Source organism: Bos indicus x Bos taurus, chromosome 4 (genome assembly GCF_003369695.1).
Source record: "Bos indicus x Bos taurus breed Angus x Brahman F1 hybrid chromosome 4, Bos_hybrid_MaternalHap_v2.0, whole genome shotgun sequence".
In the NCBI taxonomy this organism is placed as follows: domain Eukaryota; kingdom Metazoa; phylum Chordata; class Mammalia; order Artiodactyla; family Bovidae; genus Bos; species Bos indicus x Bos taurus.
The window spans coordinates 57860311-57880367 of record NC_040079.1 but is presented as its reverse complement, the minus strand read 5'-3'; the positions used below and the strand labels follow the sequence as shown (position 1 = coordinate 57880367).

Here is a 20057-nt window from a genome sequence, read left to right as displayed (position 1 = left end):
TTCTGAATGTTACTGAATTTAAATGCTCTTTTAACATGCATGGAGACAATTTGAATTATTTTTCTACTGTACATAACAATAGGATTAATTCTAGTCATATTGTCTATGGTGAGCCATCCTTCCATCCTTGTATTTCTGGAATACATCCTATCTGGATTCTGTTTTTCTTGTAATACATTGCTGAATTTAATTTACCCATATTTTATTAACACTTAAGACTTTTAGTATCAGTCTTCATAATAGAGATACATTTTGTTTCTTCTTCCTTGTCAGCTTTTAGTATCAGGTTTCTGCTAGTCTGAATGAACTGAAATATCTTCCTGCTTTTTATTGCTTGATCAGTTTAAATCCAAAGATGTGATCCTTTACAATCTTGTGCATAAACTCATCTGGAGAATTCTTGGGGTGAATTAAGTACCTTTAACTACTTTTTTGGTTTGTTCCATAGTTTATCAGTCAGATATGCATTTACTTCTATCCCATTTAATGCCTGTCTTGAGTTCTGCTTTGTCTAACCTTATATTGCTATACCTTAACATTTGTTGGTTTTATTTGCCTTTTAATTTTTAAAAATCTTTGTTCTAACAGCAAGAGACCTCTCTTCTCTTGCATCATTAAACAAATATCTTGACATTTCTTTCGTCAAGTGAAAAACAGCCTCCTCCTGATGCCATGTGTCTCTTGAGTTACTGATTCTCCCAGTTTTCTCCTCCTTCTTATAGTGAAGCTCCTTAAAAAGAGTTCTGTGCATTTTCTTCTCGGTTCTTCTCTTCCCTTTGTCTCTTCTACCCTGTCTTTTAGAGTTTCATCTACTACTCCACCAGTCCACCCATGTCCAGGTCACCAGTAAACTCCCCACTGCTAAGCTCAATGGTCACTTCTCAGTCCTATTTCACCTATTACTGGCGTTTGACATTGTCATTTATTCTCTCCCTTTTTCCTCTTTGCTTCCAAGACCTCTCACAATTTCTGGTTTTTATTCTACTCCACTGGCCATTCTTTCTCCATCCACTTCTCGGTTCTTCCCCTTGTCCTCTATCTGTAAGATAGTAATACGGTCCAGGCCTTAGTCCTTGGACTTCTTCTCTTCTCAGTCCACATCCCCGTCCTGAGTGATATGAGCAGTTAGTTTCCTGCTTTTAAATGCTGTTATATGCTGACTTCTGTCAAATTTACACCTCTGGTTCTGGTTTCCCTAGAGTCAAAGCTCTGGCTGTCTCTCTTCTTTTTCCCTCTCCCTTAAGGGTACCTCAAATCTCACACATCTATGACAGGATGCCCAATCACACACTTCTACATCTGTGCTTCTCTTACAGTTCCCTTCTCAGCTGCATCTTTCCCATTGCTCAGCCAAAAGACTGGGAGTCACCCTTCCTGGCTTGTCTTTATCTCTCACTTTCCCTTGTGGCTCAGCTGGTAAAGAATCTGCCTGCAATGTGGGAGGCCTGGGTTTGATACCTGGGTTGGGAAGATCCCGTGGAGAAAGGAAAGGTTACCCACTGCAGTATTCTGGTCTGGAGAATTCCATGGATTATATAATCCATGGGGTCGCAAAGAGTCAGACACGACTGAGAGACTTTCACTTCTACATCAGTTCAGTTCAGTTCAGTCGCTCAGTCGTGTCCGACTCTTTGCAACCCCATGAATCGCGGCACACCAGGCCTCCCTGTCCATCACCAACTCCCAGGGTTCACCCAGACTCACGTCCATCGAGTCAGTGATGCCATCCAGCCATCTCATCCTCTGTCGTCCCCTTCTCCTCCTGCCCCCAATCCCTCCCAGCATCAGAGTCTTTTCCAATGAGTCAACACTTCCCATGAGGTGGCCAAAGTACTGGAGTTTCAGCTTTAGCATCGTTCCTTCCAAAGAAATCCCAGGGCTGATCTCCTTCAGAATGGACTGGTTGGGTCTCCCTGCAGTCCAAGGGACTCTCGAGAGTCTTCTCCAACACCACACGTCAAAAGCATCAATTCTTCAGCACTCAGCCTTCTTCACAGTCCAACTCTCACATCCATACATGACCACAGGAAAAACCATAGCCTTGACTAGATGGACCTTTGTTGGCAAAGTAATGTCTCTGCTTTTGAATATGTTATCTAGGTTGGACATAACTTTCCTTCCAAGGAGTAAGCGTCTCTTAATTACAGTTGACTAATTTTTCAAACTATATCCAGAGAAGTCCAACTACTTTTTACCATTCCTGCTGCTACCACTCCTAGATTTATCTAGGACTCTATCATCTGTTTTTCTGTTGATTTTTCTATGTCCATTCTTACTGCTCTTAAGTCAGCTTTCAGTTCACCAATCAGAATGATCTTTTAAGAAAAAAGTCAGATCACATCAGTCTTGCTCAGAACTCTCCAGTGACTCATCTTCCCGTTCACTGTAAAACTCAAAGTCCAGACAAGGCCTGAAAGGTTCCATAGAGTCTGATCCGGACCCTCCCAGTTATCTTTCTGAACTCATCTACCTTTGTCTTGCTTGTTTTTTGTTTTTTTTTTTTTTAAATAGCCAGGTCCATCTCAGCCCCAGTTAGGGCCTTTATACTCACATATGCAGCCCCTATTGCTGATTGGTCCAGTGCTTTGCCTTTTGTTTCCTAGTATATCCCCAGAACCTGGAATAGTGCCTGGTACATAGTAAACACTCAAATATTTGTTGAGTAAATAATGATATGTATTTTTGTAAAATGTCATATAGAGTATGTGTATTTTTAAAAACTTGTCTGAAGGTCTTTGTGTTTTAATAGAAAAATTTTGTCTGCAAGTATTACAAGTATTACATGTATTCCTGCTGATATGTTTTGTTTTGTTTCTTTCTGTTTCTGCTGTTTGTTAAGTTCAGCTATTCGTTTTACCTTTTATTTTCTCTTCCTGTCTTTTGTTAAATTTATCCAGTCTTCTTCCTCTTTATTATGGTTAACATTCCATAGCCACCACGTGTTACAGGCAGTGGGCTATATAGTTGACACATTTTATTTCAGTTATACTTCAAAATAATTCTATAATAAAGAATGATTATCATTCCTATTCAGCTGAAGCTTAAAGAGATTAATACTTTATGCAAATTCACATAGTGTAATTTGTGACAGCTGAGCCTCACACCCAGGTTGGTTTGTCTGAAACCAAAGTCCTTTCTCTTATTCATTATATTTCTTTTAAATATGCTTTTAAATTCTGAAAGACTTAATTGTAAAATTGATGTTTCTATGTTATTGTTAGGAATGAAACTATATATTTTCTTTTCTTGTAAAATAGGAGATATTTGAAAGTGAAATGAAAGTGAAAGTCATGTCCGACTCTTGGTGACCCCATGGACTGTACAACCCATGGAATTCTCCAGGCCAGAATACTGGAGATATTTATTATGTGATTATTTCCTTGTAGTGCCCCTCCCTCAACCTATACTTTTGTTTTAAATAATCTGGGACTTAAAGTCCAGCTTCTTATTCATGTATCTTCTTCATCTTCTCTTTAAATTCTTTTTCTTAATGTAAGGATCAGAAATCCATCAACTGAAATCACTTCAATTTACTTCTAGTCCTATTCATTTCACTGTTTAATGTTCACTTCTGTTGTACTCATTACTGAAATTGTGTTCAGGCTATTCTCAGCTGTTGATAAATGTTGAGTAATTGGTTGAGGAAGGAGATATGGGTTATTCTCTTTATTAGTTCCTATATATCTGAGAGGATCCGTTGCCATTATCATAAACCTGACTAGGGTCACAGCTTTTTTCCTCAGAACTCTTTCAACCTTTCTTTGTTGTCTAGTTTTTAAATACTGTAGATAGGGTAAAAGCTGATGCTAAACCCACTGTGGGAAACTTTCCATTGTGGGAAAGTTGCCTTTTTTTTTCTGTCTGATAAAATATGCTTTTAGAAAGTTTTCTTTGAAATTCGGAAATTGTACCAGTATTTAACTGTAAATTTTTTTTTCATTAATATTTACAATATAATTGAGCCCTTCAATTTGAAAAATCAAGTTGTTTCTCATCTCAAGAAAAATTTTTTTCTCCTCTTCTGGCTTCTAATCTGTCTGCTCTATTCAGACATACTAAAATTCCTATTGTATATATGTTACATCAATCCCCTACTTCTCTTATCTATTGTTTAATAATTTTTATCTTTTTAACTGTTTACTCTGATACTGGAAGGATTTCTTATATGAATCTTCTAATATGTTGAGTCTGTTTTCCATGGCATCAGGTATTTTGTTTGCTCTCCTTATTGAGTTCTTTTAAAATGTGGTAGTTACTATATTGTTATTTTTCAAGTATACTTTTACATTTCCAAACTGTTTTCTTTTCATGTCTGCTAGTCCTGCTTTATCAATACAGGGTGTTCTTAAGTCTCACTAAAAACTTGAAAGTACAGTTAGAGACTTAAAATACTTCTCCCTGTTGCCTGGAACAAGGCAGTTTCAAAAGAGATTGCTTGTTAACGTTTTTTAAAATTAGTTTTCTTCTTTTGGATTGCGGAGTATTTTTGTAATGTCCACTTATCTTTCTCTAGCTCATGTATAGAATGGAGTGTCTGTCTAGTGTTAGGAGCTGAGATTAATTGTGAATAAAACCATGTGAATCTATGAAATCTTTCAGGTGCAGACTGAAAAAGGGGTAATAATTTATAAATTTATTGTGAGTATGCCCATGTGGAAATATAATTATTCTGTTCGGGTTAGGAAGTTGTTGCAGATAGGAGGAGATAGCCTTGGAAAAGGGAGTTTTAACTTTACATTAACTTTGATCAAATTACCCTGTCTGCCTCAGTAGCTAGAAATCAGCAGCTCCCTCTCCATGCCCAATAAAGCAACCTCATGGCCCTTTTCCAGAGCCTGTGATGGTCACTGGCCCCACACCTTTCAGTGTACCAAAGCCACGGTGTGCAGCTGAGCACGTGCTGTTGTGGGATTCCTTCCTCAAAGCCTCCAGCAGTGTGAGAATCTGCTTCTCATCAGCTGCTCAAAGACCTGCCTCTATCATTGATTTCTGCTGCTCCAAGGTGGGGTTTAGGTTAAGCTCTGACAGAGGGCTTTTCATCTCTTCCCCACTGCACGCACCCTCACTGCCCCCAGGTACCCTTCCTCCGTATAGAGCAGCGAACTCGAGCTGTTTGGTGCTCCCTTCACGTCCTTTCCTGTGACTGACATGTCAGTTTGCAGCTGGCACGCCACCGTGTTTTCTCAGTCATGTCAGGGGGGGCAGAGAATTAAATACATAGGCTTATCTCACCTTAGTGGTTCAGGATTCATATTGAGAGTCTCTATAAAATATGTTTAAAACTCCCTGACATTGAACAAAACTTTCAAACACATGAAATTTGGACACAAGCCCAATGGGAAATCAGGTCCTTTTGCTCAGAGCTCAAATACTCTCTATTAGTTTAGCCAAAGAAGAAAACTTCTGGAAACAAGGTTGCAAATTTGATATTCTGAAAATTTATAGTTTTATCTATATCAGGCAATGGAGCATCAATTATTTTTTGGCAGATCTGCTAAAGACGTTCACAGGAAATAAGGACTTCTGGTGCCAGAAAGAAAGTAGTGTTGGTTCTAACATAGCTCTAAGCTGGCTTGTGGAGTTTCTGAGGCAGTGAAGTTTTCATAAGAGCTGTGTGGGGTAAGTGGGGCCCATCTCTAATATGGTAAATAGCTTAGAACAGGGGTTTGAAAACCCTATTGTCTTCCACCTGTTTGGTATAGCCCTCAAGATAAGAATGGTCTTTACATTTTAAATGGTTGAAAAAGTTATAAAAATAACATTTTGTGACATGTAATAATATAAAATTGAAATTCATTGTCTATAAATTTTTATTAAAGGACAATCATGTTTTTCAATTTATGTATTTTAATTTATGTATATGTGGTTGCTTTCGGGCTACAATGACAGAGCTGTGTATATATGACAGAGATCCTAAGGCCTACAAAGCTTAACATATTTCCCATCTGGCCTTTACAGAGAAAATTTGCTGATCCCAGGCTTAGAGCTGTAAGGGCCTGAGGAAATGATGGCAGCAAGGAAAACTCTTACCCAGAAATTTTACCTTCTTAGAATGATATTTGAAATGAAGAAACTCAGAATTTCATTTCGAGGCCCATGTGGTGATGCTAGTTGACAAAGGTGGTGAGAGGTGATCTCTGCCAGGACTTTCTCCTCCCTGTCTTTACAGTGGTACTTTTTGAGACATGTTCTTGGGGTCATTTTAGCACCTGTAGTTCAAGCCAGAAGAAAGGCAGCAGAGCAGGAGGACAAAGTGACAACCTGGAGATGCATACTTTTAAAAAGTATCTATACATTTTAATATCTATGCCACTTTTATATATCTTGTCTTATGCCTCAGAAATTATGAATAATTGAAAAATAGGTTGTAATTTTTTTTTCTCTTTCAGAGTACTAGAAACTTGCAGGGCCTTTAGAAAACAGTATAAAAGGCATTTGGGAAAGTAAGTGTTAGAAAAGCTTCTAAGACACAATCCAGTTTATTATTAAGGAAGTAGAAAATACTTTTCCCAATGTTTCCCAAACTTGCATTATAAAATGGAAAAATAATGATATTTTAAATGTGTAAAAATCCAGGGCTCCAACTTTAAATAAGTCAAATGTGAGTCTCCACCTCTCAGAATCCTCCTCTCCCCAGACAGACTCTGTTCTCATTTGAAGGGTATGTGTGTGTGTATACCTACATGTACCTTAAAGGTAAAATCCTACTTGAGTTCATACTAATCCTTTCCACTTCTATTCAGAATGATAAGGTTTTTACTGAACCTCTCTGACCTTACACCTATATCTCTTTTCATTCATGCTGAGCCTCTAGTTCTCAGTGACACCAGGAATTATGATAGAATATTCTGTCATTGCTCCTTTGCTTTATCTCACAGCATATAGAAGTATAGCAATCTCAGAACATGTATGTCTAGATATCTCCAAGAATGTGACAACTAAAAACAGTTAAAAATCTTTTTATGGCTATTTTTGTCCTTAGTGTAGATTCTACTAGAGTGTATTTGGGTTTTTGTTTTTTTTTTTGCCTTTGAATATGCCATGTGCTCTAGATTTGTCTTGAAATCATGTAAATCATTTCTTAAATAACCATATAAGAAAATTATGCTTTTTTAAATTCCAAAAAAGAAAAAATACAATAAAACATGAACTTAAATGTGTATCATTAGGTTGGTGGTATGACTACCAAAACAAAAACACTCTAGTAGAATCTACACTAAAGACAAAAAGAACCGCAAAAAGATTTTTAACTATTTTTAGTTTCCCTATCATTATACCAATGAGGCAAGTGGGACCTAGAGAGTGATCTGCCAGATCACAGAATTCGTCAGTACAAGATTTGGGGTTAGAACTCAGGGTTCTTTGCAACTAGTACTGGACTTTTTCAAAATGACTCTTTAAAATTTTTACTTCTATTTATATATTTGTAGGTTCATAAATTGTTAGAGCCATAATAGATCTTAGAGATCATCTATCCAGCCCACCATTTCCCTGCTATACCTTCATTTAATGGGAGAAGGCAGAGACCAGATACAGATAAGGAATCTGATTACATGGCTTCTTATTAAAGAAACTTCTTTTCCATCATCTCCAATGAAGACAGAGTTAGTGTAAGAGACTGTATGTATAAAATGAAAGTTATTTTGTTTGGTAACCAGGTTAAAGCCTGCTTTTAAATAAAATCTATTAATGTAGTAAATTGAAATAGTCTGATGACAATAACCACAGAAAGGAAGGGATGACTTTTAACAGAATGATAAGAAGTTACAACAAAACTCTTTTAACTAGCAAGCTATGTTCCTGCATTTAAAATGTTACTCATTTATTCACAGCTTCTAAGAGGAAACATTTATATTACAAAACAGTGTCAAACAAACCAGTGAATGTGATAGAGTACCAAAGTTATTCACAGTTGATTCATGGTCATAATTTATCCTCCTTTTTTCTTGCTTGTGTCTTTCTATCTGTACAAAGGATATTTGTTCCCTGCCTCACAATTTACTAAAGTTTATTTTTAGAGGCTGCATAATCTGTACTTTGCTTGGGACCTTGGTTCTAGTCACAAAGGTTAGACTCAGGGAACTATTTTTTCCCCCACAGTGGTACAGTTTACTTAAGTTGCTAATAATGATATAAAACCAGAAATGCAGATTACTATTGAAAAGAAAAATTAGTAAGATTAAGTCAAATAAATAAAAATAAACTAAAATCTGAAAGAGCTTTTAAAAAGATTAGAATTACTTTGTTTTTCCAAAATATATTGTGTGTATTTCTGTTCTCAAATTAAAATTAATGATTTATAATACATCTTCAATTATATTATCTAAAGTTTTCATTTATTAAGTACTTTGTGGAAGCAACAAATATTGATATATTATCTAATGGTAATTTATAACATTATCTGCATAAATCTTCAGAAGAATATTGTGACAAGCAGTTATTTATAAAGGCTCAGTAAGACATGATATAAACATTAGAAAACTGATGATCAAGGATAACTTTAAATATTTTGTTTCCTATAAATTAATTTGATTTTAATGAATCTGACATTTTATCCCTGAATGTAGCTTTTTTCCAGTTTATATTTAGAAAAAGAGAAAGTTACAATGTAAATTGAAATAACATTTAATTTTTACTTAATTTTCTCTGTGACATATATATTATAGGATGGTTTAAATGAAGCATAGCATGTTATAGCAACTAGAAGTCTCAATTTAATTTAAAGTGATTGTGATTATGTAGCCAGCTTTAGAAATATGATTTTGAAACTTAATAGTTTTAATTTTGTTACCTATAAACATTTACTGAGCACTTATTATATGCCAAATGCCAATATAAACTCTGTGTGTTTAATTCATTCAATCTTTTTTTTTAAGTTATATTATTTTGTTTATTCTTTGAGTTCAGTCTAGTATTGACTTAATTAAATATACTAAGTCCTTCACATCTCTGTTACGACCACACATGTAAAAGATAATTGGCGAGAAGTTTCCAGTGAATAGAAAATGAATTACCTGCACGACTTACCAAAGTGAAATGAGTAACAAGGATGACTAATGTCTAAAGCCTGTATCACATAATCCTAGTGAGATTTAAAAACTTTTTTAATTGAAGGCTAATTGCTTTACAGAATTTTGTGGTTTTCTGTCATACATCAGTAAGAATCAGCCATAGGCACACCCATGTCCCTCCCTCCCAGACCTCCCTCCCGTTAGAATTAATTATTAATAATAATAATTAGTAAAACCTAATATCCTCATGCTGCAGATGAGAAAACTGAGGCACAGAGAAGTGAAGTGATTTGCCCAAAGGCACACAGAACAAGTGGCAGGACTGGGATCTGAGCTAAGCAGGTTCCAGTACCTACTACACTAGGGTGGTGGTTCTCCAAGTGTGAGCTCCATGTCAGCAGCATCAGTGTTACCTGAAAACACACTGCGAGTCATATTCTCAGGCCATACTTTGGACTTACTAAATCAAAGACTCGAGGGTGGGGTCCATAAATCTGTGTTTTGGCCAGCCCTCTGGGTAATTTTGATGAACACTGTCTTAGTCTGGTTGGGCTACTATAACAAAAATGCCATAGACTGTGAGAGATTTAAACAACAGACATTTATTTCTCACAGTTCTGGAAGCTGGGGAGTCTAAGATCAATGAGCTGGCAGATTTCAGTTTTTCATGAGGACCTGCTTTCTGCCTCATAGACAGCTATCTTCTCACTGTGTCCTCACATGGCTGAGGAAAAGAAAGCTAAAGCAAACTCTTCTTTCTCTTCTTATAAGGGTACTAATCCCATCATGAGGGCTTCACCCTTAAGACATAATTGTCTACTAAAGGATGCACATCCTAAAATCATCACCATGGGGATTAAGATTTCAACAAGAATTTGGGGGACATAAACAGTTCATAAGACACTAAAGTTTGAGAACCACTACTGAGAAGGCAATGGTACCCCGCTCCAGTACTCTTGCCTGGAAACTCCCATGGATGGAGGAGGCTGGTGGGCTGCAGTCCATGGGGTCGCTGAGGGTCGGACACGACTGAGCAACTTCACTTTCACTTTTCACTTTCATGCATTGGAGAAGGAAATGGCAACCCACTCCAGTGTTCTTGCCTGGAGAATCCCAGGGACAGGGGAGCCTGGTGGGCTGCCGTCTCTGCGGTCGCACAGAGTCGGACACAACTGAAGCGACTTAGCAGCAGCAGCCTAGATAAATCATTGTTCTCTCCCTCAATCAGAGGCCAACAGTGTAGTGGTAGAGATGATCATGCAAACACATAATTGCCATCCATCTAGTAAATGCATTTAAAGAGGAATATATTAGGTATAGCAGTGGTGCAAAGAAGAGTGTGAAGGAAAAGGAAGATTTTGCTTTTTGAGCATTAAGAAATTTGTACTGAAGTTTCAGAGACAGAGGACTGGCAGTCAACTCAATACTGATGACAGTATGTTGGTTTTGCTTATCTGGAGTTTGAACAAATAGTTCAGATGACTTCCAGTATTTCTGGAGCATTTTTGCAGAATCAACATAATAACTGAAGCTATCCTATTATCTTGCCTACCTTCTGGCTATGATTGTGTCTCTCACATGTATATTATTCTTTGAATTGATGCTTACGTATTAGTCCGAAGAGATCTCTTAAAGATACCTAAGATAATGATGTATTCTTTTTTCCTAGAAAAATCAGTTAGTGTTAGATATTGGAAATTCAGCCTTCAATAATGTTACCCATTTTATTTATCTATTAAAATCCAAACTAACTACTGTCTCTTGCTTTGGGATATAACAGAACTGAGCATTACAAGGCACTGTCCTAGCTTGTAATACCTAAATCACTTAACTCATTAAATGAGTCATCCCTTATTTTTCAGAGCACAGTAGTCTAGAAATGCTCACAATAGTCTTCCAGGCTAAACAGATTCTTTGCACTTTTCATCCTACTGGAAACAGGGATTAGACATAAAGTAAACAACATGGGCTGTCTATTCTTTGTAACATCTTCGAAGAGATGGCCCTGATTTGCACCACTGTTTTCAATCACTTAAAAGGCAATAATTTAATTATGCCATCCTTTATATAAGAACTGCCATTGCTTTCAGTTCACTTCCAGGCCTGACACAAATAAATCACTTCAATAAAATCCTTTTTTTCCTCCCTCTTAGAGATGAGAATAAGTAATGATACCAGTGATTTGCCAAGGAAAAAATGAATATAATATACTTCTTATAGAGAGGCAAAATATTTCACAAAGCCACAGTTTATTATTTAAACAATTTTTCTTGGGTGTATGTGAAAAAGGTTTAAATAATTTTATATTAGGGCATTTTTAGAGAGGCAGATACTACACTCTGTTTTTGAACTTAAATGCTGAGAGAGAGCAGTCTAAATGCCTAGGATGGGCAGTGGAATACACCTTAGAAATACATCATCCATGATTTCAGCCCATTGATGATCAAGCCTTTCTGACTTTACAAAGAGAAGATGTCTTCCAGGGTATCTGAAGCAAGTTCTTTTCTCATGTGAAGATAACTAATTCTTTCCTAAATTCATTTTAAATAATATGACACATGGCTTAGATTAAAAGCTTGAATTAGATTAATCAGCTTGAATATTATAGTTGTCATTTTATTAAAATTTGCACATCTCAATTGACTTTTTTCTTAATTACCCAAGTTACCCAGAAAGACAGTCATGCTCTAATATTATAATGAATTAAGACCTTGAGTAAGTGACTCAGCAATTGTCATATACTCTATGCACTTACTGGTTTTATTAGTAAACACCGAGTCTTTGTATGGCTAATGATATTTTGAACTATGGGCCAGTATTTCATCAGATGTTCAATTAGTGCCATTCATATCAGGTGAGTGTTGTGTTCATTAGCTGATAAAGTCACAGGACTGCAGCTCCTTGTGGTAAATTCATTATTTTTTTTAACGTCCTTAATCTCTATATTCTTATGGTTATATTTTATAGCTCCTTGTTCACGTTTGCCCCTAATTTTGTAGAATTTCGGGGGACTGTCCCTATCCTGTCCTATTTGTTTCCTTGTATTTATTAGAAACAAATACAAAGTTTCTTATATTTGTATGCTTGAGGTCATGTTTCTGAGCCATCTACAATGAAATGTGCATGTTTTGAATGTTGTCTGCCTCTGAAGTGGTGGGTTTTTGACTGAGAAAATGGTTTTACTGACTAGTACATCATTTTTAAGACTCCTCTCCTCTGATTACTTAACTTTTTGGTTTACTCACCATGTGTCATTCTCTAACCTAGGGAAAGTGTGGAGAGCCTGATTCAAAAGCATTCCTATGCCCGCTCACCCATCCGTACCTATGGAGGAGAAGAGGATGTGCTGGGGGATGAGGTTCAGACAACACAAAATCGAGGTAAGACTGCTTCCAGGCTATGCAACTGCTAGGAGCAAGAGTGCCCAATGGAGAACAAAGACAGGGAGGTGATGAGACTTCTAGTCCTCAAGGGAGAGATGGCCCCAAAGTATTTTAGGAACCTCTTCAGGAAGGGACAGCCTGAGGCTGATCATTATTTTGCCTCTACCTCTTAAGTGATTATGTTGCCTGAAGCTTTCCTGTGGCTTGTTTTCCAGTAAAAGGACACTGAGCCTCTGAGTCAGGGCTTAGGAGTTATTTCTCTGTTATCTACTACCAAAGAACTAGTGGATATGAGGGGTAGTTCCTTAATCTTTCTGAATCTGTTTTACAATCTGAAAATCAGGGAATATATCTGTTTTACTTATATCAGGAATATCTTATTAGGATCAATAATTAGAATGGAAAATATTTAAAAAATGAAGATTCTCTTAGTGGAGCGTATTGTGTAGAGGTGGTGTCCTGGGTGGTGAGAGTCCGGGAATATTAAAAAGTTGCTCTGTTGCATATGTTAAGGGAGGAGCTCTTTGTATCTGGGAGTTCAGACAAAAGAGACTAGAGGGTGCCTGGGCACAGGGATGTTTGTATAGGGAGAGTCTTATATGGACATATTCTTATGTCCATGATAAGTAATAGCATAAACAGACAAAACATATGACATCTCTTGTAAATAAATCCAAATGAGCTACTAGTAATTATGCAGTTGGAAAATTCACTGTCAACCTTTGTTTAAACTTCTGGATATTGTGATATAAGAAAAACTTACTCTTGCAACTTGTTAATTAGCTAATAAAAAATTATGGAAACTAAGCTGTTATTCCTCATAGTCTGTAATGATGTGCATGTGTGCTCAGGCTTTGAATGTTTGTTAGTCCCTCAGTCATGTCCAACTCTTTGTGACCCCATGGATTACATACAGCCCATCAGGCTCCTCTGTCCATGGGATTTTCCAGGCAAGAATACTGGAGTGGGTTGCCATTTCCTACTCCAGGGCATCTTCCCTACCCAGGGATCAAACACACATTTCTTGTATCTCCTACATTGGCAGACAGATTCTTTATCACTGCATCACCTGGAAGCCCCCCTACTACATACTAAGTATATGATAATACAATATGCACATATATTTTATATTGTGATAATTTGTTATTTTCTATTGATGTGGCTTCTAATCTTGGTCAGTACTATGCTATTTTCTTAAACACAGTATTTTGTTTTTAAAACATGGTAACATGTTTTTATATCTGGTAGGGGAAATCTATGCTTGTTATAATTAAAAATATTTTAATATTCTAAACATTATTTGTCCTGATAATTTTGCAAATTGAACGTGGAAAAAAGTTTGGCATCTCACTGGTTTTTAAAGTTAAGGTGTTAGTCACACAGTTGTATTTGACTCTTTGTGACCCTATGGACTGTAACCCACCAGGCTCCTCTGTCCATGGAATTCCCCAGGCAAGAATACTGGAATGGGTTGCCATTTCCTTCTCCAGGGGATCTTCCCAACCCAGGGATTGAACTCAGGTCACCTGTATTGCAGACAGATTCTTTACCATCTGAGCCACCAGGGAAGCCATTCATTGGCTTTATACTAAACCAATACATTAATTTGGGAATAAATGAATTTTAAAAAGGCATTTTATTTTTCATCCCAGAATATGGCATGTGTCTCCAATTATTAAAACCTTTCCTTCCATCTTTCAGTAGTTGTGTGAAAAACTTCTAGTAAGTATCATGCATTTTTTTAGAGTAATTTCTAAGTATTTTTTGTTTATTTTTGGTGTTTATTACTCCCACATTTCAACTTCTGGGTATAGCTGGCACATTAAAATATGTTTGATTTTTGTGTATCTGTCTTAAATATAATCAACATAGTAAATGTTCTCATTATTTCAAAAATAAAAGGGTTATAGAAGCTAAAAAAAAAAAAAAAGAAGAAAAGAAAAACACTCTTGTGGGTTTTCACAATGGCTTTGGCAACCAGGTAGCTTTGTTGAAGCTTGTCTGTCCAGCCTTACAGGGATGCTGGAGGTTAAGACAGTGATAAGCTATTTGAACTTCTTTAAAGGGAATCAGGTCATTATCTTAAGGCAGGGTGCTAGCACTGTAGCCACTCTCAGAGTATGCAGGCAATCTAATGAGTAAATCTTTTTCTATTTATCAAGTTCTCTCTTCCATATATGGTATAAATGATATCCTCTTGTGTGGAAAGGTAGAGATGCCTCCTGATTGAACTGTTTCTCTTTTAAAACTGTAGATCTATATCTATATATTTTTTTAAATTGATGCTTACAGATAATGTAATTCTTGATTTGCATGTTGAAGTACAGTTTTTGTCTAATGAGATTTTTTTTTTTTCCTTTCAGGATCAGCCTTTACAACATCTGATAATTTGTCTCTTAGCTCCTGGGTATCGTCTTCATCCAGTTTTCCTGCATTTCAGCACCCACAGTCCCTGACTGCTCTCGGCACCAGCACGGCATCCATAGCAACACCCATTCCTCACCCCATACAGGGCTCTCTGCCACCATACAGCCGACTTGGGATGCCTCTGACCCCATCAGCCATTGCCAGCTCCATGCAGGGGAGTGGCCCGACATTCCCCTCATTCCACATGCCGCGGTATCACCACTACTTTCAGCAGGGTCCCTATGCTGCTATCCAAGGACTGCGCCATTCCTCTGCTGTGATGACGCCGTTTGTATGACTCTTCTAAAAGGAGAGTCCAGATCCAGAATGTGCAGATGGGTATGCAAATATAGGACAGGGGTGGTGGGTGGGATGTGGGGTGTTGGAGCAGGGGCTCTCCAGGAGACATGGGACCTATGAAAGAGGAGAGCTGGACTCAACAATAAAACCTACCACTGAGGGAAAGCACCATGGACCAGGCTTCATCTGTAGCTGGGGGACAGCTTTTGAGTTTGAGAGAGAATCAGTGTAAAGTTCTTAGCTAGCCTAAGTCCTGGAACTGAAAGGATATCAATCTACCCAGAAAGTTTAATAATACAAAGCAGATGAATCTTAAGGTGCATTATTCCTAGTGGTTAAAAATGCTGTGTCAATGCAGTAATGTATAAAGTCAACATGTATAGGTTTTCTTTCCAGTTTCCACAGGTTAAAAGAATCTTCAAAGGGGCAATACTGTATAACATACTGACCATAATGCATAATGACTAACTTAAGTCAATTCTGTCTGTGGAAACGAGAGCCAATAGAGAAGTATTTATAGTGCTGTAGCTCAAGCATGTTTCGTTTTCCTTTGTGTTAGTTTGCTGGGGAAGGAGCTGAGATGATGCTAATGCATCCTATTTTGTGGATGAGTAGGTGGTAATGACTTCACAAAGTTCTTTCTGTAATACCAAAGGGCCAGTACCTGACAAGTTCTTTTTCACAGTCTTGTCTTCTTTCTTCCTAATTCTGTTTCTTGCAATTATTTGCCATTTATGTAGGAAAAATTTTCCATATTCAATTGTGAAATAAGAGGCTCTGTTTGTTACATTGTAAAACTGAGGTTTTCTTTTTCTAGGCTGCATTGTAAATACACTGCTTACTTATTCACTGAGGGACACTCAAAGTCTCTACACCTTGACATGTGAGACTTTGTTTCACTTAACAGCTATAATAAAAAGATGGTTGCCCTATTCTGAAAGGAATTTTTCTGCCGTGAGTACCAAAGTCCCTTTCATTTTTACTTCAGCTTTGAGAGAACTTCGTTTGTTGTTGTTTAATCACTAAGTTGTATCTGACTCTTTTGTGACCCTCATAGGCTGTACCCTACCAGGCTCCTCTGTCCATGGAATTTTCCAGGCAAGAATACTGGAGTGGGTTGTCATTTCCTTCTCCAGGGCATCTTCCCAACCCAGGGATCGAACCCGCATCTCCTGCATTGCAGGCAGATTCTTTTCCCTGAGCCACCAGGGAAGCCCCTTGGAAAACCTTATGGATGTTAAAATGCACCAGATCAAATTCTCATTTTCAATAAATCTGCTTTGTTGTTTGATCAGCCACTGCCGCTGACTGACAAGGCTTATGAATGACCATTCTCAATGCCCATATAGCCACTACTTAACCACTTAACCTACGGTCATGAATAGTTATATGTTCATATATCTGATTGGTTCCTTTTTCTCACTGTGTTACATTCAGTGACTCAGTCATTCTTCTAGGTCCATAAATATGAAATTGCATGTTAACACGATGATACCCTGACTGAAACGTTAAAAGTGCTTATAAGTAAATCTAAAGAATTTATCCACTTTATTTTCAACTCTTGCTATCTTCTTAAGGCTTATTTTGATATTTATAATAGTTTAACTATATCATAGTTATGCTTGTATTATTTTTGAGCCATATATATGTAGGCATTTACAATCAGGGCAGTATATTTGGCATTTTGCAACAGTTCATTTCCCTAATAACAAAGGTTTAATGAAGTTTGTGGTCCTTCAGCTGTAGATATAATGCACTCTAGATACAAGATTTAACCTGTCTTCTTCACAAAGTTCCCCAATACTCTTTTTTTTAATGTAATATCCATTCTACTTTGTTCTAACTATGAAAGTATTGAATCTGTTCAAAGAGATGGGAAATCTTGCTGCTGAGTAGAAGTGTATTTGAAAGTGAAATGTAATATATTTATCGTATCACACACGGGGTTTTCTTTGGTTGTTTTAATGTTAGGCTTTTCCATATCAAATGCCTTTCCTGGGCATTTCCAGCCTATGAAACAAGGTATAATTGGCACAGCCTGTCTAACTGATGCTATTGTTGGACCTTGCAATTGCCTTTCTCCACTGTATCCCAAGGTTTATTTATGAAGCTGCATTAACTGAACATCTCAAAGTCCCATGGCAGACACTGAAGCTTGTTTCTAACTTCCTGCACATTATGCTATAGTATTCACAGGTAGTTTACTTTCAAACATAGCTCAGATGTGCATTTCTTTAAAAATTTAGTTATGCATAATGTTTAAAGTAAATATCCACAGACTTTAGGATAAGGATTTACTATTTAATAGGTGGCCTGTTTGTCAGTGCTTTTAACATAGAGTACTACTACTTAAAGCAGGAATAACAAAAGTGACTGCTATTTTATATGATGCTACTTAACACTCTAATAAATGACTGGTCTACTAAAGTGAACCCATACCTGAATTTTCTTTTCAAGGAGAATGAAAGGATCGTTTTAATACTATTTTGACATTTTTTCCCAACTGGTGTGTCTAAAAGTAGGTTTATATGTTTTTATTAAATACTGTTTTATGATAGTAAGCCCTGAATTTATAACTTTATTTTGTAATCAATCAATATAAGACTAAAAATAAGTAGCATACTAGAAAAAAGCAGAGACAAAGACACCAAAGCATGCTCTTGGAAAATCACACCTGAAATTCTAAATCAGATACTTAAAAAAAAAAGTATTTAGCATTATTTGAACAAGAAAGTAAAAGCACAAGTGAAATGGAGCTTAACCTGATCAGTCACTAGTCATGGGAACTAGGGATAGATGTTTGCCCCACAAGGGTCCTTCTGAGCTATTCTATTTATTATTTAACTCTTTGGGTATTTAACATTTAAAACTCTATAAAGCCTGTTTTATCAAAAGCAATTGCAAGAACTAGATAATTAGTGAGAAAGGCAATTGAATGGTAAAGAGCATGATTTATGGTATATTTGGAATAAATTCAGGGTTCCCCCCAGCTATATTATGGTATCAAAAAGCTTGGGTAATGTGTAGTGCTGCTAAAAAGCAGCTCTGCCTGAATGGCTTTATCTAACCCCAAAGAATTAATACATAACTTAGTAGATTCTACATATGTGATATGTTTTTAAAATATTTATCAATAATTCTGAGTAAGCTCTTCATTTCTCTTACTTAGTAAATCTAACCCCTGCCCCTTGCCTACCGTTGGCAGTATAAAGGTAAGCCTATCCAGTTTGTGTCTAACATAACACAAATTATTAGGTAACAAGGTCTACATTAATGAAGTTGTATTACACTGCGGAATTATAGGAATGGTATATTGTCTGAAAGGTCAACCATCATTTCTAGTAGGTGGGCACAGAGTAGGAGATGTTAGGCTTCCTGATGACGATGTCTCATCTAGTAAATACCCTGTGCAGGAGTCACACTGACTTGTGAGATATTCCAAAACCATCTCCCTCCACTATTATCCGTATCTTTGTCATTGCACTTCTCTAGTCACAGTACCCATCCTGGGGGGTAAAATGGAAACCCCAAAAGCCCAAGAATAGTAAGTATCCTTAGCAGCAAAGCATCTGCCTATTCATACAGACTAAAAATTTTTCACAGAGATATTAGGATATTTATCCCAGTTCTGGATTTCACATTAGCTTTTCAGGCTGTCCTGCTTATATTTAAGTTGAATAATATTAAGAAAAATGAACTTCAAATAAAACAAACAGTGACTTGACCACCCCATTGAAAACATGGTCAAACTCAAACCATGACTTAGTAACTAAAGTTCAAAATGTCAGTTGTATAATGTGCAGGATCAAATATTACAAGAAAAACAACATTTTTACTCAATTGCATTGACTAAAGAAAACTTTTCATTATTAAATGTGTATGAATTGATAATTACTACAAACAAAACAATATCATACTCTACATCTAGACTGGACAGAAATAAAGCACTGGACAGAAAAGAGTTTCAGCTGCCTCCCTTAGAGAGCTGGGCTTGGGTGGATACATTTTATACATTTTTGTATTATTTTAGAATAAGGATTTTTATGTAAACAAGCAAAGGGAAGGTTAAAACGTTTAAAATTTTAGGAAATCATAACATCCTTTTGTCACTACTATCCCATGTCACTTATAAAATATGCCAGTACTTAGCTTTCTTCATCATGCTTAAATATGCAAAGGTTCATTTATTAATATTTGATAGACAATTAAGTATTTTTTGGTCTTTACTTCTCTGTCTCTCCCTTAGATAATTCTAATCCCCCCTCCCCATAATAAGAAAATAAAAACATTTTGGTGAATAGTACATCTGGACAAAAAATACAACTTGTATTTTACTTCTGGTACTTTAAAATACTATATTTAGTTGTTGCTTTTGTTAGTTTCAGAAACCTAAAAGAAAATCTTTCATTTCCTAAAAGATAAAATTTGATCTAGCCTCTTTAGTAGACTCTATCATAGTTCTATTGTTTGCTGTGTTTATTTGCTTAATGAATTGCGTGAGAACAGTCACTGTAATGAAGTGTGTGTGTTGGGGGTGGGGGGAAGGGCATGGGAAATGTTTTATGGAAAAAGAAGTTATAAGCCTAATACTATGAAGTAACATCTAATGAAGTTCTTTTTAAGTGCAATATATTTATTTCTGCTAGAAATGTATTATCAACATTATGTAATATTTGAAGCATTACATGCTATTTGTAAACAGCTTAAAATTATATATTACTCAAAATTGTACAGAAGTACAAATGTGTGAATATTAATTTCTTTCATTAAATATGGTGTGTTTTTGATATATATGCACACACTTACACCTTTCATTATCTCACACATTTTGCTTTGTGACTTTTGGTACCCTTTCCTCACCTGGAATAAAAAGAGGAAGATTAGGTAAGATTAGGGGTCCCCACTAGTCACTCCCAGAACAGACACAACCCACAGGAGTACTACACAGGGTTTTCTT

At 36.5% G+C, this 20057-nt stretch overlaps 1 protein-coding gene across 1 annotated transcript in view; it reads left to right on the top strand.

Moving 5' to 3' along the window:
• TBX20 (T-box 20) overlaps nt 1-19871 on the top strand; it is a 48201-nt gene extending 28330 nt beyond the window's left edge. Inside the window, exons 7-8 of the mRNA XM_027539513.1 lie at nt 12279-12391; nt 14758-19871. Coding sequence (XP_027395314.1) covers nt 12279-12391; nt 14758-15098 — 454 coding nt within the window. The 3' untranslated portion in view covers nt 15099-19871. The remainder of the gene's footprint in view (nt 1-12278; nt 12392-14757) is intronic.
• Nucleotides 19872-20057: the final 186 nt, after the last annotated feature.